This window comes from Chenopodium quinoa, unplaced genomic scaffold (assembly GCF_001683475.1).
Source record: "Chenopodium quinoa cultivar QQ74 unplaced genomic scaffold, ASM168347v1, whole genome shotgun sequence".
Lineage (NCBI taxonomy): Eukaryota > Viridiplantae > Streptophyta > Magnoliopsida > Caryophyllales > Amaranthaceae > Chenopodium > Chenopodium quinoa.
The window spans coordinates 463,887-483,051 of record NW_018742764.1 but is presented as its reverse complement, the minus strand read 5'-3'; the positions used below and the strand labels follow the sequence as shown (position 1 = coordinate 483,051).

The 19,165-nt window shown below is 36.2% G+C and overlaps 1 protein-coding gene across 1 annotated transcript; it reads right to left on the bottom strand.

Annotated features, from left to right (window-relative positions):
• Nucleotides 1-662: 662 nt before the first annotated feature.
• Nucleotides 663-2,202, bottom strand: LOC110724450. The gene is made up of 5 exons (XM_021903867.1): nucleotides 2,193-2,202; nucleotides 1,991-2,109; nucleotides 1,749-1,901; nucleotides 1,041-1,337; nucleotides 663-848 (listed from the first exon to the last, which is right to left on the bottom strand). The coding sequence occupies exons 1-5, from the start codon at nucleotides 2,200-2,202 to the stop codon at nucleotides 663-665; spliced, it is 765 nt and encodes a 254-aa protein (XP_021759559.1).
• Nucleotides 2,203-19,165: the final 16,963 nt, after the last annotated feature.

The window sequence follows — 19,165 nt, the reverse complement described above, 5'->3', positions numbered from 1 at the left end:
CGAATGCGCCTGTTCTTTGCTCTTGGGGCAAGACAGGCGGATTATTCTAAAGAAAAATCAAGACTAAGCTAAAACTTAGCACCTTATCTCATTAAGGCCTAAGGTCGAATGCGCCTGCTTTAAGTTCTTGGAACAAAACAGGCGAGGGATTTCGTTTTAGCAAAATTTGCTAAGTCAAAAATATTGTATTCCGCTTAAGCCAATGGCTGAATGAAAATAATCACTCATTCGCTCCTGATGGCCGTCTGTTGCGTGGTTTGGGGCAATCACCATAGTGATTGATTGACTTAGAAACCATGTATACTCTTCTAAGTATCAATAATTTCTAAGTCAATCAATCCACTCAACTGAAACCACTCAACAACCGTCCAGGGGCAAGAACATTCGCATGCTATACAGGTTATAATACTTAGCCAAAAAACATGCAATGAAAAAATTTTAAAGAACAGCAATATGAATAACTTCAGCCAATGGCCGAATGATTTCAAATTAAAAAGGCCCAGTCGCCATCAGACGATTGGGTAAGATTAATAGCTGGCAAAGCTCGAGGAATTGTCAAATCACCCGACCCCTCGGTCGGTAAAGATACATGCATACTCGGCACGCAGGCCGGAAGATGAAATTAATGGTCATTCGGCCGCAGACATAACTACTAGAAAGCTTTAAGGGGCAGGGGGATTGCCAGCATTGGCAGCCGCATCATCAGTTGCCGGCTGCTCTTCATTATCATCAACATCCTCTTCCCCGTCTTCATCCCCGGAGGAGCCTGAAGAGGAGTCGGCCTCTTCACCATCCGCATCCTCCTCTTCAGCCCGGCGAAGGAGTTCAGCATTGTACTCCTCGTTTGCCTGATCAAACTTGGATTTTCAGATGCCAAAATCAGCATCCGGCTGTACCGCCTCCCATGTCGCCCGCATGATGGATTCGTAGTCTTCCATCATTTGTTGGAAAAGGGCCTGTTTCTCCTCCTTAGCCCGGGACTCGAACTTGGCCTTCAGCTGCTGCTCCTGGTTCGCCAGGCGCCCCTCCAGGCGGCTCACCCGCTCCTTGGCCCTCTCGGCCTCATTCTTGGCCTCTTGAAGAGGCTCAAGTTTTTCCTTAAGACCTTTAACTTCGGCCTTAAGTTCATTAACTTTGGAGCGGGCCAAGTGCAGGTCCTTCTTCACCTGCAAGTTGGCGTCCGCCTGGGAATACATCATATCAAGGGTCAGAAGCTCATTCTGAGCAATTTCAAATTGAGCTCGGTCTAAGGCGGAATCGGCTCGAGCGTTAGCGGCTGTTACCTCTTTTGATTTTTCCTGGATTGGTCGTTTGAGCCCTTGGACGCGCAGCATGGCCTGGAAATAAGAAAAGACCGAATGGTCAAAACCAGTCGGATATGTGTTAAATGTTGTGGAAAATTTAGCTAACTCTTTTACCTCGCAGAGGTTCCCCAAGATGGCATCCAAGTTAAGGGTTCCGACTCCTCTTATGGACGCCTTGTCCTCAGGATCAAGCGACCGTAGCATCTCCTTGGCCATCTGGACGACGGTCGGCCTTCGAGGGGGGGCTGCAAAATTATAAGTTAGTCAAGTTCCATGAAGCAACAATAAGAATTGAAGTTCAATAGAGATGCGGCTCATACCGTCCAGCTGGGTCTCCTCCTCCTTCTCCTTTCCCTGACGTCTCTTCTCTCCTGCTGAGCTGACAGCAGTGCTGGGTTACTTAAAGCCACCCTTTGATGCCTGAATGGCATCCGGTTTGCTGACCTCCTTGCCAGCTTTGAGAGTAGAGCCGTCCCCTCTCTTGGACTTTTGAGCAATGTGTTTCCGGTGTTTGTCGGATGCACTCACATCACCCGCCCCAGTTTTTTGAATTTTGGGTTGGGATTGTTTGGAGGGAGAAGGCCTGAAGGAACCACTCTGTTTGGACGAAAAGAAAGGCGTCAGAAAAGTAGGTGGACAAAAATGAACCTTTGTTGAAAAATATCCCAAGTATCATAAACAACTACCTTGGGATTTTCGGCTGCTTTCTGCTCGTCATTCGCCCTGTTGAGGACGTTGGTGCGGTACTTAGCTGTAGAAACAGCAGCCAGCTTCTTCGTTGCCAAGAGCTTTTCCATTGCTTTGTCTGCACCAAAAAGAAAGAGTTAGGCTTTATAAGCATACAGTGAAAACAATCTTAAGTTTACTTAAAGACAGACGGTCGACTACCTCTCGGCATCTCAGAACTTAGACCACAAGCGGCCAAGAACACCCCATCTTCTAGCCACTTGTAAAGGGGGATGTAGCTCGGGGGGACGACTATTTTATCCCCATGCTCGTTCGTCCGAACGGACACTGCAAACAGACCCCGGTAAAAATCTCCTCCTGGGCCCACCTAGGGAGAAGGGACAAGGCACTCTTGCCAGCCAGGAGGGGCAGATCCTTGTTCCACCGGTTGTATTTTTGGTTAAGTCGGCTTTCAGGGGAATGGACAATGTAGAACTTAGTTCTCCAGTCCTTCCATTTGTTCTCTTCGCCGACTTCCATCATGTACCCCTTGCAGGTGGTCAAGGTGTACCAACCTTCGCCGCCCTTGGCAGGCGCTCGGCTGAGATAGTGCATGTGGGCGAATGCCTCAAAGCTGGGATCTACCTCCAGCATTTCACATGCGGCAACGTACCCGATGATATTTATCCATGAATTCGGGACAAGTTGCCAGATACCCAGTTGGTATCCATCCAGTATCCTCTCCACGGCCGGATGGAGAGGGAAGCGTAAGCCAGCCTGAAGGACCGCCTCGTAGCAGCCGAAGGCTTTGTCCTTATAACTGGCCAGGGAGGGCCAGGTTATTGTATCCTCCTTGTTGGGGACGGATAAGGAGAAGTCATGACCCATTACGACCTTGCGCCTGTAATTGGCAAGGCCGGATGTCATGGAGGCCCGCTTGCACTGCGGGACATGGTGAAAATAGGGGGCGCGCTCCAAGCGCCTGGAAGCACTCGGCTCTGCCCAGCCCTCCCCCTTTTCTACTGACAAGGACTCCCTTGCAGTATCTATTTTTGCTCGGACCTCCTCTGACTCAACAGAGGCGCTATTAGAGGATGACGAGGCCGAATCGTCATCAGAATCTTCCCCAGAGCTAAGGGACTGCCGGCTAGGGCCAGCAGGGTCCTCCCTAGACTCTCCTCAGGCGCATGTTCTGAAGGCTCGGCCTGGTACTGACTGTCGGCTTCTGCAGTATAGAATCACTGGGGGTGCCGCTTGAGGAAGAGGGAGAGTAATAAGTTGGAGTTGGGGGAAGGTCAGAAGAGGGGTTTGGGGGGTGCTCAGAAACTTTGCTAACTGGCACCCTAATGGAGCCGCCTGAAGTTGGAGTCTCACTGTCCGAATGGTAAAAGGAATCATCTGGCCTATATCTCCTTGCTGTCTTCTTTATTCGAGCCATCGTGTCCTGCAGATGCACAGACACTGTCGGATTTGGAGATGCACTTAAAGGAAAGTTCTCGAACGAGCATTCGGCACTCCTAGTTCTAGATTTAGCCGTCCCCGGTGACCGGCTGATCGGTAACCTAGGTCGTGCCGTGTACGTTTGGGAAACCATTTGAATAAACAAAAAACACAAGAAAAAATAAAAGAAAAGAGCATGCGGTTACCTTAGTAGAAGGTATTTGAGACGCCTGGTTGGCCGAAGCAGTCGGTAAGAAAGGCCGAGTGTCGGATGCTTGACAAAATTCAAGGTCTTTAAGAGTCTTTGAGAGTCAAAAGTCCAGAGATTCTCCAAGATTTGCAAAGGTGTGAAAACAAAAATGAAGTCAAACCTTCCTATTTATAGAAAGGGGAAACCCCAATTTTCCCCCCAAAATACAATTTGAAAATTCAGCCAGTCAGATGAAGACACCTGTCACAGGTGCCACGTGCAATACACGTGACCCCTGTGACGGGCAAATGATTTTGGTATTTTATACCCTGCCAAGTGGCCCAATCAGAGCATGACACCTGTCACTGGAAGGGGCACCTACTTGGACCTTCCAGATAGTGACACGTGTCACGCAGATATTGCCCCCTGGGAATGGCAGCTTTCAAGGCCCAAATCCCAAGGGGCCCTTAAAAAACGGCGTGCCCTAATCCCTAGGTCACCAGATCCTAGGGAGGGCACACTTTCCAAAAGGACCCTATAAATAGGGACATTCCTGCATTTATGACAAGACAGAGAAATATACACAGAAAAAGAGAGAGAATATTCACGCACCACGAGACAATACGTCACTTACTACAGAGTTGTCATTCTCAAAGAACAGACAACACTTTACCTGAGCGTGGAATCCAAGCAGATAACTTTACTTCCGCACGATTTATTACTGAACGTTTACTAACTTAATCTTCGGAGGCGGACCGCCGAATGTTCGGTGGTCCGTTTGCTTTGCAGGTACAGGCGCCCGTTGTTGAACCCAGTTTCAGTGTTGTAACTCTCCCAAGGGACAAAAACCCCCGAAACACTACTCAAGCCCAAAGCACACAATTCCTACTCCTAATAAATTAGGAAACTAAAGCCCAAATAAAAATACAAATCCCTCACCTCTCTTCCTCTCTTTCACATGAAATTGAAAAAAAAAAAAAAAAACCCTTAAATTCTTCTCCTCCCTCAATTCTTTTTATTTTTTTTTTATTTTTTTTACAAGAGCAAACCTCCCTCAATTCTCACGGCAAAAGAAAGAAAAAAAAAACAAACAAAGAGAAGCCTAGCCTTGAAGCCACTGCACCACCCGCCTGCACCACCGCACCACCACTCGGACCACCGCTGAGTCGCCTTGCTGCACCGGCGTCTCCAGCCACCAGTTCACCCCCTTCTCTCTCTTTCTTCCTCTTGTTTTCTCTTCTTTTATTTTGTTATTTTGATGAAAAGCTTCAATTTTTATTTGATTTCAATTCTAAATTATTTTTATTAGGCTTTGATAGTATGTTTAATTTATAAAAGATTATAAATTTATGAGTTTTAGCATGTTCAAATTATTATATAAAATTTCAGATTATATATGTTGTATAATTTAGAATTTAAACATTGATTTTTTTTTAATTTTTTTTTTTTTATGTTTTAGGGTTTGAAAACGTGCTAATCAAGTTATCTAATTATACTATGTTTAAATTTTGTTAAAGTATAATTATTTTGATCATATATAAATTTTCAGATTTTTAAAGTTTCGATTTTTATGAGAAAGTTATGTTAATTTCATGTTTTTATGCTTCTAAGCCTACAAAATAATTATTGTGGGTATTTTATGTTTAAAAAAGCTTTGAAATTTTAATTCTAACCTTAAAAATAATTTCAGATTTTATACTTTTTATTTTGAAGCCTCTAATTGCATTGAATTGATATATTTTTGGGGTTTTTAACACACTAACTTGCTATATAATGATTATTTCAAGTAATTATGCTTATGGGGTTATTTTATATACTTAAACCAAATTTTCAGATTTATTTACTTACTTTAAAGTTGCTGTAATTTGATATTAAACACTATATTTTCATAATTTTAACATATAAACTTATAGTTGGGATGTTATATTATTAACTTTGACTATTGGGGACAATTTAAAGGCTTTATTTTGATGATTTAAGAGGTTTTAAAGTAGTTTAGTATTGCTGTAAATTTATTTGCTCGAGTATTGATTTATTTCTCATTGTTTGGTTTAGGAGAGGACTTTGTAGAAGGCGACTTCTAGTTTTAAAGTGGCCAACCGGATTGTTTACACAAGGTACGTACAAGTTACGAAACCTTGCTTGTAGGTGCATGTTTATGGACGGATCGAGAACTTAGTATCATGTATAGGATTGGCTGGGTTAAATTGAATTGTTTGGTTAAACATTGTGAATTTCAAATTATGTGCAATAGTTTATAATGCAAGTATTATTTGTGCTCTAATTATGCAAGGTGCGCTTAGAGGCAAAGGTATGTGATTGGTGTAAAGATTAAATTATTACTCATTCATGATTATGCAAACAGGATGAGTAAAGGAGGAATTCAAGTCTTATAAGACGAGGTTAAGGTTTTAGGGTGCCTTATGCACTCAAGGTGTTTATACACCAAGGTAGTAAAGGAATAAATAATAAATGTTGTTTGTCACTAATAAATTCAAGAATTTAAATTGGGAATTTACCTTGTTTGATTGAATTGTGTTTGGAATGGTTATATTGTAATGTATATGAGTCATCACCAAGTCTAAACCTGTAAATCACGTAAAGTGCAAGATGGATGAGCAATAAAACTCTGGATTGGTGCACATCTAGAGTAATGACAATCAGGGGTTATGGTACATGGGGTATTAGTCGTGTACTTTTATCGAGGCCGTCTGATCTACAAGTCTCCTATATCAAATATTATTTTTTTTAAACTAGGAGTTAGGTGAGATCTCATACTAACTACGGTCACGGAGTCGCGCCCGTGGTCATTGGATGTTTATTGATGTTTTCGAAAGGAGGCATGGGGTTTTTCTTTTATTGATGTTCCAAATGGGACATGGGTTGGACAACCTTGTCTATTGCTAAATCCAATTAAATAAATAAATGAGTTAGTTAATATCAACTAGTGAGGTCTTAATAAATTTGATAATTGAGTCATGTGTTGAGTCTGTATTTAATGATGCTTATGCTTGATTATTAGTAGCATGTTAGGTATTTCCTTAATTTATTTTGCAGCTTGTATGTACTCAGCTTTGCTGATTGCGTGCTTTTGTGTGTGTCTTTCTTTGGTCATGGCCTTCGCCTTTCAATGACCCTGTGACGATCCAATTTTTACACTTGTAATATTGGGGAGCAGATTAGTCACAGGTTCTTACACATGCATCATCTATTTCTAGATGGTGGGATCTTGAGTGGAGAGTTGGTTACTTTCTTATTTTATTTACTATTTACATTTAAAGTTATTTAAATTCAACTTTGCTTTCATACTATTTCTATTAGTTTCAGTTTTGAATAAGGGTCTTAAGGGTTCCAAGTTGTAAGATTTAATTTGGTTTTGGTTATTGGTTTTTAAACTTATATATATTTATTTTAGTTTTTCCGCTGCTATTTTCTGAAAAAGCCTTAACATTTGAACACGTGGCGGAAGCATGCCAGTAATTCTCTTGGAATTGTTTAGGTTATTCACAGGTTTTTAAGAGAGAATTATTGGGGTGTTACAGATTTTTACGTGGAAATCTCCTTGGCCCTAACAAGGAGAAAAACCACAACCACTTGGGATTTTGGGAAAAGAATCTTCACTAGAATAGAGCAAATGGTCCTATTACAAACTAAAGACTCAAACTTCAAGTTCCTCAACGAACTTGAAACCCCGAGGAACAAGTCACCCAACTTGTCACTCTTCTCTTCTCTTTCTCTCTTCTCACTTCTCACTTCTCTCTTCTCTTTCTCTTCTCTTTCTATTCTCTTTCTCACCTCTCTTTCTCATACACAGAAGTTTACTCAAACTTCCCCATTCCCCAAATTACAACTCGAAAGAAAAATAAACTCTAGTATAAGAACATTAAGAACACTCTATTTAACTTATGTGGAATTGGACTCTTAACTCGAATTAAAGCTTGAAAACTTATGTGAGAAAGGGTAAGTTTTTCCAACATAAATCAAGAACTATTTATAGAGCAATAAACGTTTTGGAAAAATCTCTTTGTGCAGCAACTCTATTTCGCCACTACTCCAACCCATTAAGAAGATCATGTTCCTAAAATTAAGGAAGCATGAACTCCTCAATGTACAAGACCATGTCTTGAAGAAGAACATGGGAGAGTAGACCACAAGTTTTGGAAAACATAGGAGATTTTATTTGCAAAATATATCTTCGAAAATCAGAAATAAAATAAAATCTTTTTTGTAACAACCCCGATTTACTATTAACAATAAACAATAAATAAAAGAAAAATAAACAACCTTTAAATAAAATTGCGGAAGCATACACCTAAATCAGAGGTATTACCGCCACACTCAACAACCTTTCAAGTGTTAAGGCTTACAAAAATCCCAATAATTACAACCCAATTAACTAGGTGAGCTATTTATACAACTTTATAAACTCATGACATCACAATAATCGAAACACTTGAGCTCCTTTAGCTACGACCACTTGATCAACCTGCTTAGAAAATCTTGACTGCTCACCATTAAGGACAAATTCCAAAACAGATCGTCGCAGGGCCACCATAGGAAAAAGACATGGCCGCAAACACAAGTAACAGAACAAAATAACGCACACACGTTAGGAAAAAGCTGAGTAATCACCACATATCAGAACACAGAGTATAATAGGATAATCAATGTTACTAGCTCAATTAAATAATGTAGTTCGAAACTACATAACACATTGTACTATGAAAATAACCTTTAACAACTCAACCTCGATTAATAGTTCGAACCTTTACTCAATCAACTCATATAACCCATAAATGTGCCATGCTCGTTGTTCTATACCTTGCCTTGGACATGGGTAATTCGAATAAAACCAACAAGTATAAAAATTGAATACTCCCAATAATCAGAAAACACCTTGAACCAGACCACATACGGGCCAATTCCCACTATAGGGGACCATAGAAAAAAACAAATAATAAAGATTGTACCTCATTCTTAACTCATGATCATTATCTCATTACCAACAAGCCAAGGACTAAGGTCTACAACGCCAAGCCTCAAACCAAGAAAAAAACAATAATCCTCAACCTTTTGATCTCATACATCGATCAAATAATTATTCATAAACAATAAATAGTATCTCAATAATGGAACATGTTCCCAATTAACATGACAATTCGATTCATAATATCTCAACTCTTAAAACACATACTAATAACCCAAATATAATCATATCTCAACCCAAAAATAATATTCTGCATTAACAACCCTAAAACCTCGATAAAACAATACTCCCTATAACAACAACATTAAAAACCCTGGCCTAGAAATAACACAATCAATCAATGCGACAATTAAATCATATAATACCACACACTAATCATATACATATAAATCATGATCATATATAATTCACAAATTATAAAATTTATACATAACAATACAGAGTACAATTAATACTAACAATTTATAATCAAACAAATCAAAAAAATTAATTAAGATCGTGTGATTACATAAAATAAATAATACAATCAAATTATAAACAAACGATCTAATTAAGGGTTGATAGTGTGATTACCTTTTCGATCATAAACAACCATAAACGAAGTATCTAAATTCTAAAGCATGTACGATACCGCCCTGACGAAATTGTTTGACATGTATATCAAAAAGGCTACTTCAAATTGTCATTATAAAACTTGGAAGGATGACTAAATATTAATTGGTAGGCTAATGATCAATTTGGTTTTTTAGTGTAAGGTACGTGTCTTTCTTGGAATGAATGATGTTGAGTGATAATAAGGGTTTGTTGCACATCAAATAAGAAGAATCAAGAGACAATGATCTCACTGTTTCCTTATTATAAATTGGAACGAGTAATGGTGGAATAAAGATGGGTTTGCCTTCAAACTTACGCATAGTAATCAAAATAAAACGGCAGCCCTTTTTTTTTAATAAAGTTAAATATTTATATATACATATAAAAATCTAATTTATCATATAAAGATTTCAACGAAAAAGTAGGATTTTATAGTTTGACAAATTTATCAAATAAAAACTACAACTCAAATTTTATCTTTTATTAAATCATAAAATATATGGGTATTACATTTTTGGTTAAGAAAAAGATAATCATTCAAAACTTGACAGTTTTCCTAGAAACTAGCATGCACAATATTTTATCCTAAGACCAATTCCACACAGATTTTTTCGAGTGTGACTAATTTCTTAAACTTACATAAATTCTAAAATATAAAAATATATTTAGTCTTCATGATTCTCTGATGAAGCTTCTACTCCGAGGCTTCTGTTCCTTGGAAGGAACTTCTCTTCTCTGGTGAGGCTTCTTCTCTTATGCTTATGTTCCCTAAGGGGAGCCTTCTCTTCTCAAGTCTTCATTTCTGAAGCATCAGTTCCTATAAAGGAACTCTTCTTTATGGATGGCTCTGTTTATGGCTTTCCTGTTCCTCATTGTATCTTTGCATGACACTTAATTTTCCTAGTCATTGCATCAGACCACACACTTTAACAATCAAGCTCTTATTAGTATGTAAGCAAGTGAGGTTATGTCATTATCAAAATCATTAAGTTCAACAAAAGATATTCTGAATAAAGTTAATCAGATGTTTATTAAAGTAATCTATACTATAAATTTGTTTTACTTATATATATTGCTTTACAAATGTTATAGGCGGAGGAAATGTAAAACATTCTGAAGAGAATTAATCATGAAAAAGCTGATGAAATACTAGAATATGAATTTGATAAAGTTAACTTCAAGTGGAAGACACCCAGATATACTCTTGATTGTGGTGTTTTTGCAATGATCCATATGCTCTGTCTTTCTGGAGACACTTTCGATTCTGACCTTGAATTAGCAAATAGGAGAAAAGTGTATCGTGCATAAACCTGTTCTGCTATTGCTTTGGCAGATATAAACACCAAAAGAAGACAACTTGTGAAAAAAGTTTCAAGGTTCAGAAAAGTTAGGAAACTTGAGAAAGAGAAAGGGGTGGAAGATATGATATGTGTTTTTGATTTCTTGAAGAAACACAAGGAATTAATGGAGAACATGAGCTTGAAATGTCACCAAGTGATTGACCACTTAGCAATCAATGATGATGAAAACTTTCAAACAAGAGGTATGTTTTATCATGACAAAAAAGAAAAAATATATTCTTGTTGCATTATATATAAATTTGATTGGCATAAGTTTAACTTTGAATATAATTCAACATTACAGCGAAGTAGTAGGCTGGTTTATAGATTCAATTGAAATAGTAAGGGAAGATTGTAACGCTTTGCTCAATGAATGGAAATTTTTGAGTAATCTGATCAATGCTTGGGCAAACCACCTCAATAACAATGAAATGCAAAGAGACATGGCTGAAAATGACTTGGTCAAATTCTTCTTTGGATTTGACTTCATGGTAAGTTTTTTACATTTACTTTTATAATATAAAATTATGCATTGAATAAATATATGAAATAATCTTGGGCTTTTTTATTATATTTTTTTTTTTTTTTTTTTTTGTAACAGTATGCATTAACTATGTGTTTGAATGCTCATGAGAAAAAGGGAGTAACAAGTCTCCAAAAACTATGGATGGATTGGAAGATTTCACTATCATTGGATATGGATGCAGCTCAATGTGTCAGACAGAATAAATATTTAAAGTAGATTAATATATGTTTAAAGTAATAAAAAAACAGCTTTACAGTATGCAGCTGAATGTGTAACACATAGAGTAAATAATTAAAGTAGAACAATATATGTTTAAAGTAATATAAAACAGCTTTAAAGTAAATATGTGTCAAAAAAACCTGTGTGCAGGTATTTATTCCTCTGAAGAAGGAAGATCATTATTTTCTTATTGCCATAAACTTCAAAGATGAAACAATTGATCATCTGGACAACATTTTGTATGAGACCAATGAAGAATATGAGCCTATACAGAGTTTTATCTTAGAAACGGTAAAGCATCAATAGCTTAAAAGAGTGTCTTCAAATTCATTTTTCAATGTCTCATATTACATTAATATTCATTGCATTGCAGGTCATACAAGTGCAAAAGTTGTTTAAAAAAAGAAAGCATCCACAGGCAAATGATATACTGTCCTACAAGCTGAGAATATTGAATTACCATTCCAAAAAGAAAAAGAAGAACATTTCTCAGCAAGCTATCTACTGCTGCATATGAAGGTATATGATGGTGTTAATGGGATAGGATTGGGAACAATACAAAAGGCCAGGTAAGTTACCATACTTATTTTTGATGTACTTAAATTCTATAACTTATCTGGATTACTTAGAGTATAATTAATTTAAACTAAGGTTAATCTTTTTTCTTTTTTTTTTACAGGAATTTCAAAGATTGACACACCATCATATAAGAACAGTACTTGACCTACTTCTCAATGATAACAATCAGATGCAACAAAAACTGCTGGCAAATGTTAAGGAATGGGAACAGAAGAAAGAATTTGAAGAATTGTAAATGCTTTAAATAGATTTGAATATATCATATACATTAGAGTACTTTAGTAGTATAGTATTAATCCAAAACATTTGTTTGAATGTTTAAGTAGTATGTTTGTATGAAGAATACATATTATATCTCTTAGTTGAAGTAGTAGAATTATTCTGTTTGAAAAATGGTGCTGATATATAAGTAAAAACAGTGTTAAAGTAAATAACACTATGTTAAAGGTAAAAGAAAAGGTTTAGAAATTAATTCTTTCTGAAATATGGTGTTCGATTTTAAAGTAAACAAATATACTGTTAAAGTATAAAATATGCAAAAGTAAACTAATTATCATTAAAGTAAAAAAAAAATGAATGAAAGTAGAGGTGTAGATGGCAAAAACAATTCAAGTAAAAAAAAGAAACAAAAAATCAAATCAAAAATATGATGTTCGATTTTAAATATAGGGTAAATGAAAAATCAAATAATAAAGTCTTTGTGAGGTGATTGTGGAGGTGGAGGTGGTAGTGAAAGTGGTTGTGGATAGGGATGTCAGTGGGGCGGGTCAAGTAGGAGACCCGCCCCATCCCCGCCCCAATTGGGCGGGGATGGGTCTCGGTTTGGCAGGTGGTGGGGCGGGGATGGGGATAAAAACAATACCCGCCATGGGTGATGGGGCGGGGGTGAATTTTAAGTTGTACCCGCCCCATCCCCGCCCCACCCCGCTTCGTACCCACCCCATCCCCACCTCATACCCACATCTATATATCTTTTAAAGCAAAATTACATACTTTTATTCTATTTATAAAATAATTACATGAAATACAATAATAATTATAACACTTTGTACGACACTTATATTATAACACAAAATTGTATATAGAATGTTTTATTTTATAATTCGTATTAATTATGTAAGATTGTGTATATGAGATACGGATATTAGGTGGATCTTGGGTGGGGATTAGGCGGGTCTTTGGTGGGGATTAGGTGGGGATGGATATCCAAGTGGGGGGTGGGGCGGGGATGGTTTTGGAGTTGTACCCGGTGGGGCGGGGATGGGGATGAAAATTGGACCCGCCGCGGGGATGGGGATGAAAATATTATGTGGAGATGGGGATGGGAAGGCCAACATCCGCCCAGCCCCGCCCCATTGACATCCCTAGTTGTGGAGGTGGTAAATTAATGCTTGTTCAAAGTAAAAAAAGTACAAATTTTCAAAAATATTGTTTATTGGAAGGTCATGCACAACACTATTTCAGTAAGTACCGGTTCATGCTTGAGTCGGGTTTGGGTTGAGTAAGAATGTGTCGGGTCCACTCGGGTCAAATCAACTGGAGTTAATACCATAACTATGTGGGTCAAATTCAGATTGGGTCATGCTTGAATCGGGTTACATCGGGTTTTACATCTTATCAGGTTTGGGTCAGGTTTAGCTTGGTTTAATAACAGGTTGGGTTGGTTATATTCGAGTCAGATGAATAGTAGGTTGGGTTTAATTCGGGTTTTCACGGTTTAAAATGGGTTAGGGTCATTCTCGGGTTTGAGTCTGCTTTGGTTCAAGTCAACAATTAGCGGGTTAGAATCAGGTCATTCTCAAGTTTTAGTCCGGTTTGGTTCAAGTCAATTAGGTTATAATCAAGTTGAATCATTTAATATCCAAGTCAAATCATTATTAAGTTCAAGTCAGCAAGTAAATATTTAATGGGTTACATTTAGGTTGGGTCATCTACACGTCAATTCATGCTTGACTCCGGGTCTCAAATACTCTAGTAACAAAAGTATAGGATTGGTTTCAAATTGATTAAAGTTGGATTTAAGTCACCATTTTTTTTGTCAGTATTTTAAGTCGAGTCAACTTTTGACAGCTCTACATATGATAGTGTTACTTTTAATACCATGGAACTATGGGGTCCCATGGTAAATGTGGTCCCATACTATTTTTAGAATTATGTCAAGTATTTTGAAACAAAAAATGGAAATCATACCAAGTATTCTAGGACAAAGGGAGTAATATACAATATTATATTCAATTTTTTAATTAAGGACATTACATAAATCAAACAATTTATATGATATGAAATATCATAAAAGTAAATGAATCATATATTTCATAAAGTTAATGTATAATAGAAAAAAGTAAATAAACTGAACTTTAGTTTTGTAGTACAATTACTTAGAGTAAATATAAAAAAATTACAATAATAAAAAAAAAAAATTTGTTAAACTTTGATTTTGATCTTCTAAAACATCTTCAAATTTCCCAGTATTATAATAACTGCACAAAAATAAACATCAGAAATAAATGACAAATTAAAGTAAATAAAGTACAATGTAAAGTAAACAATTTACAACTTAAAGTAAATAGGAAAAATACAAAGGTAATATACCAAAAAAAAAGTACCGAGTATAATAATATCTGCACAAAAATAAAAAGTAAATCAAGTTAAATGTTAAAATAAATAATAAAATATTAAAGTAAATAGAACACATTTTAAAGTAAAATACCAGAAGAATTACTTGTTTGGACAGTTTCTACTGTCATGTGAAACACCAAATTACCCACAACTCTACAGGTTATGCCCTTTTTGGATTTTTCTTCAGAAGCTATTTCTTTTGCACTCTTCAACCGCTTTGAACTTCTGGCAGAACCTTTATTCTGACACTGATTTGGAGGCAAGATGTTTAAATCTACTTCATTTGACCCAACCAAAACTTGAATATCAACATCTTTCACCTCTTTTGAACTAGCTGCATTTTCAGGATTATTCTTTATCGTCATTTGCTCCTCCAATGAAGATAATGTCCAAATAAGCTCACACAACTGAAGATCTTGGACCATACATCACTCACCAATTGCTTCTTCTTATCATACTTAGAAGCATCATCCATAACATCATTTATGGTAGAAGCTTTCTTAAGCACATCTTTTCTCCAACGATTCAAGATATAAGGATCAGGAATTTCAGGTATACTCTTGCCTCTCATAATGAACAGAATGTGTCTACATATTGACTCTTAAACATTTTACAAGTACAACTTGACTCAGATGTAGCCAAGTCAAAATTTACATCAAAATTTTTCCTATTCTCATGATCAACAATATCAGAAAACTCCACATCATCTCCATACAGAAAACCACAACTTCCAACACCACATGAGAAACAGGATCCCTAGCATTCTTCTTAAAAATCATAAAATATGGCACAAGTATAAACAACAACATCGTGTTTTTCCAAATGTAAATGAGTAAACAATTGAGGCTTAGATTTATTAAGCCTGTTCAACTCATCTTGTTCATGCCTTTGAGCATCAAGAGCAGTTTCATAACGAACACATAATTCAACACAGGTCACATGGGGGTTTGTAAAATTACAAAAGAGACTGTTTTCACTTTCAGAAGTAGAACGCAGTAAGCCACCATAAATAAGTCCTTGTAATATGCAGGGATCCAAATATGTTTAATCTTGAACATGTATGCAAACCAATCATGATTAAGAAGGCCAAATTCCTCCATAACACTGTTCCAGCCATCAACAAATACATGGGGATTAATTTCTCCATCCCAAAATACTGCACTTAGCTTTTTCAAGAAGTCGATTTCATTACAAAACTAAATTCCAACCTTTTCAGGTACCTTCCTCATAATGTGCCACATACATAACCTGTGTTTAGTTTTAGTAAAAACCTTTTGTATGGCAATACCCATTGCAGGGTCTTGATTAGTGATTATACTAGAGGGTTCTCTTCCCATACACTTCAAAAAAGCTTTAAATAGCCACACGAAAGATTCTATATCTTCTTTAGATAATAAAGCAGCATAAAATGTAACACATCTCTTATGGTTATCAACTCTAGTAAAAGGACAAAAAACCCATGAATATTTATTTGTATCATAGGTAGAATCAAAAGATAGAGAATCCCCAAACAATTGATAATCTCTTCTATCAATAGCGTCAGCCCAAAAAACACGAGTCAAGTGTCTTCTTTCATCAACACAGTTTTCAAAATAATAACCCCCTTTACTGGTTTTCACTTTCTGTTCAATGTTTTGAACAAACATTGCATCATCAGCATTAGAGATATAAACTTTCAAGTCCCTAAAAAAAATTTTGAAATTATTTTTACTGCCCCTCACATTTTGAAACCCACCACAAAGTTCTTTCATGATCCTATAAGACATAACAACCCCTATATTTAACTTTAAGTTGTCAAAAACAAAATTCTTATAAGCAAATTTAAACCAACTTCATGTTTAGTAACTTGCCTAGTAATAGGTGTAGAAAAAGGGTGAAAATGAGACTCATAAAAACAATAAACCATATACTTCCCACCAGTACAAAACCTAAATTTTATCTTAGGAGGACATCCAACTCTCTTCACAGTCTTTCTCTTTAAACATGCACCTTCAACTTGTATACCAGCTTTTTTGTTATTTGTCACATACCCTTCTTTGCTACATAATAAATAATTAATTACGATAACTCTTTTACCAGTAGGATCATCCTTATTCTTTTGTACGTTAGTAGTACTAGAACGGACTTTAAATCCACACTCATTAGCATATTTGTAATAAAAGGCAATACCATCTTCAAGAGTATCAAATATCATTCCAATAAAAGGTATGTTTTCCAAAGAACAACCAGACATATACTCTTTATCACCTCCAGAATTATAATATATCTTAGGACGCACAGGCTGAGTGGGTATTTTGAAAATTCTTACATTCTGATCTTCAGTAGTAACAGCAGCAAAACAATGCTCTACACTTTCAGTCATGATCCTGAAAAGTAAATGAATCAAAGGAAAAAGTAAATAAACTATATCAAAAAGTAAATAAACTATAACAAAAAGTAAAAATATTAAATTAAAAAATACTAATAAAAACTATTAGAGATATAGCAAAAAGTAAATGACTCAAAAAAAAAGTAAAAAAAAAATTGATAAACTTAAACAAAATAAAAAACATGAAGTTATAAGATTAAGTAAAACTAATAATAAAAAGTTAATGACTCAATGCAAAAAGTAAATTTAAAACAATGCAACAACAAGTTATACTACTTGATTAATAATAGCAAGCCATATAGCAACTATATGCAAAAAATCTACCATGAATTCCATAATTGTAAAACCATAAAATAGAAATAAAAAACCTAAAACGTAATAAAAAAAAAAAAAAAAAAAACCCAAAATCAAGCACTAAATTGTATAGAATAATTCAAAGAGCAATTAATAAGTAAAAACTAGTAAAAATTACAATAAAACCCTAAATAGGAAAACTCGTAATAAGATAAACAATGAAATCAAAATAAACAACGAAAATACAAATATAATTAGAAAATTACATCAATGAATGAAAAAATCGAAGAATGAGAAATAATTGCAGATCAAAATCGAAGAAGCGAAGATTGAAGCTCGAACAAACTCACAGCGAGAGAATACAATTCTAGAGAGAGAAAATGCTAAAGCAAAGAGAGAGAAAATGAATTGAAGAGAGAGAAAAACAAGGGAGGTCATTCAAAGTGGCAAAATTACCAAAATGCCATTACTAAAATGAAAAAGGCGGGTGAAGCAAGGGCCGTTGGATTAAGAGTGATCAACGCTCCAGTTTAGTTCCTAATTCCTATTCTATGCTTAGGTTCTCACATGATCCCATTATATATATGCTTAGGTTCATTTTGGAAAGATGGGGTTACAAGGTAGGATTATTTCTAAAATTCGAAAGGCAAAATTGACAGGAATAATCCCGCCTGATTCGCCCAAAATGATCCCAACTTTCGATTATTTTTTAATAATCCGAACTTTAATATGAATTTGCTTCTAATGGTCCCAGGTGACCGGTAACCTGTTAAATAAGTATTTTTTAAAAAAAAAGGTTTAATTTACACGTGTCATTACATAATTGGTCAAAAATAAATTAATTTTAATTTTTATTTATATTATTGGTTTAATTATTAATTATTTATTTTATTAACATAGAAAATGTCAAAAAAAAAAAAAAAAAACAGAATCACCAATTCAACCATTGTCGATCTTAGGCTAGCCTGACCACAACCACCAACGGTCGGCGCCTAGCTGGTCTATTCCCCCTATCCCGCCGTCTCAGTTCCCCCTCTCCACCGCCGGCGGAGCCCACCCCACCCCTCTTCCCTCTCTGTTTGTTTTTTAGGTATGTTGTTTTGGGTTTTCTAGATTGTTTTGGCTAGGGTACGATTTATGGTTTTGGGGGACGCGCGACTAGGGGAGGGGGTCGTTTCGGAGAGGGAGGGACGTTTATGCGGTGAATCGAGGAAAGGGGAAGAGGTTGGCACGTCGCGGTTGGGGAGTTTGGGGAAGGATCGGTGAAGTAGCGGGCTGCAAATGTTGTTCGTGGGAAGGGGAAAGGGGTGAGGTGGGCTTTGGCGCTAAGGAAATGAGTTGTGGGGGAGGGAAGAAAATTTATCAGCCAGCCTGGGAGTGGCCAGTTAGGCGCCGACAGCCGTGGTAGGGGTCAGGTATGAGCAGCGGTGGTTGGCTACGCTGGTGGAGTTTTTTTTTTAAAAAAAAGTCTTCTGTTTTTTTAGTTAATTATATTAACTTAATTTATAATTTTCTTTAATATTTTTTATCTAATCATGTCTTGACACGTGTTAGGTGACTTGTTATAATACGTTTTATCACCGGCTGGGACCGTTAGGAGAAAATTCATATTAAAGTTTGGATTAATAAAAAATAATCAAAAGTTGGGATTATTTTGAGCAAATCGGGCAAAGTTGGGATTATTTCAATCAATTTTTCCAATTCGAAAAGGTGGGATTATTTTGAGCAGATAGGCGAAAGGTGGGATTATTCTTTTCAATTTTTTCTTTTTCAAGTAATTAACTAGCCTTTTGGCTCGTTCGATGCACGGGTTATTACTTAGATTATTATTCTTGTAATATGTTACTTATTGTGTTATATGCGTCAATGTTGCTTTCTACACCTTTTTTCTTTTTAAATGCTACACTGCAAACAAAGAGAATATAAAAAGAAAATATTAAGTTCACTGCTCAAACTTGAAAGAAAAAGATAGTGATTGTGGAACTACGACAAAGATGAAGGAATGAAGTTATATATATATATATATATATATATATATA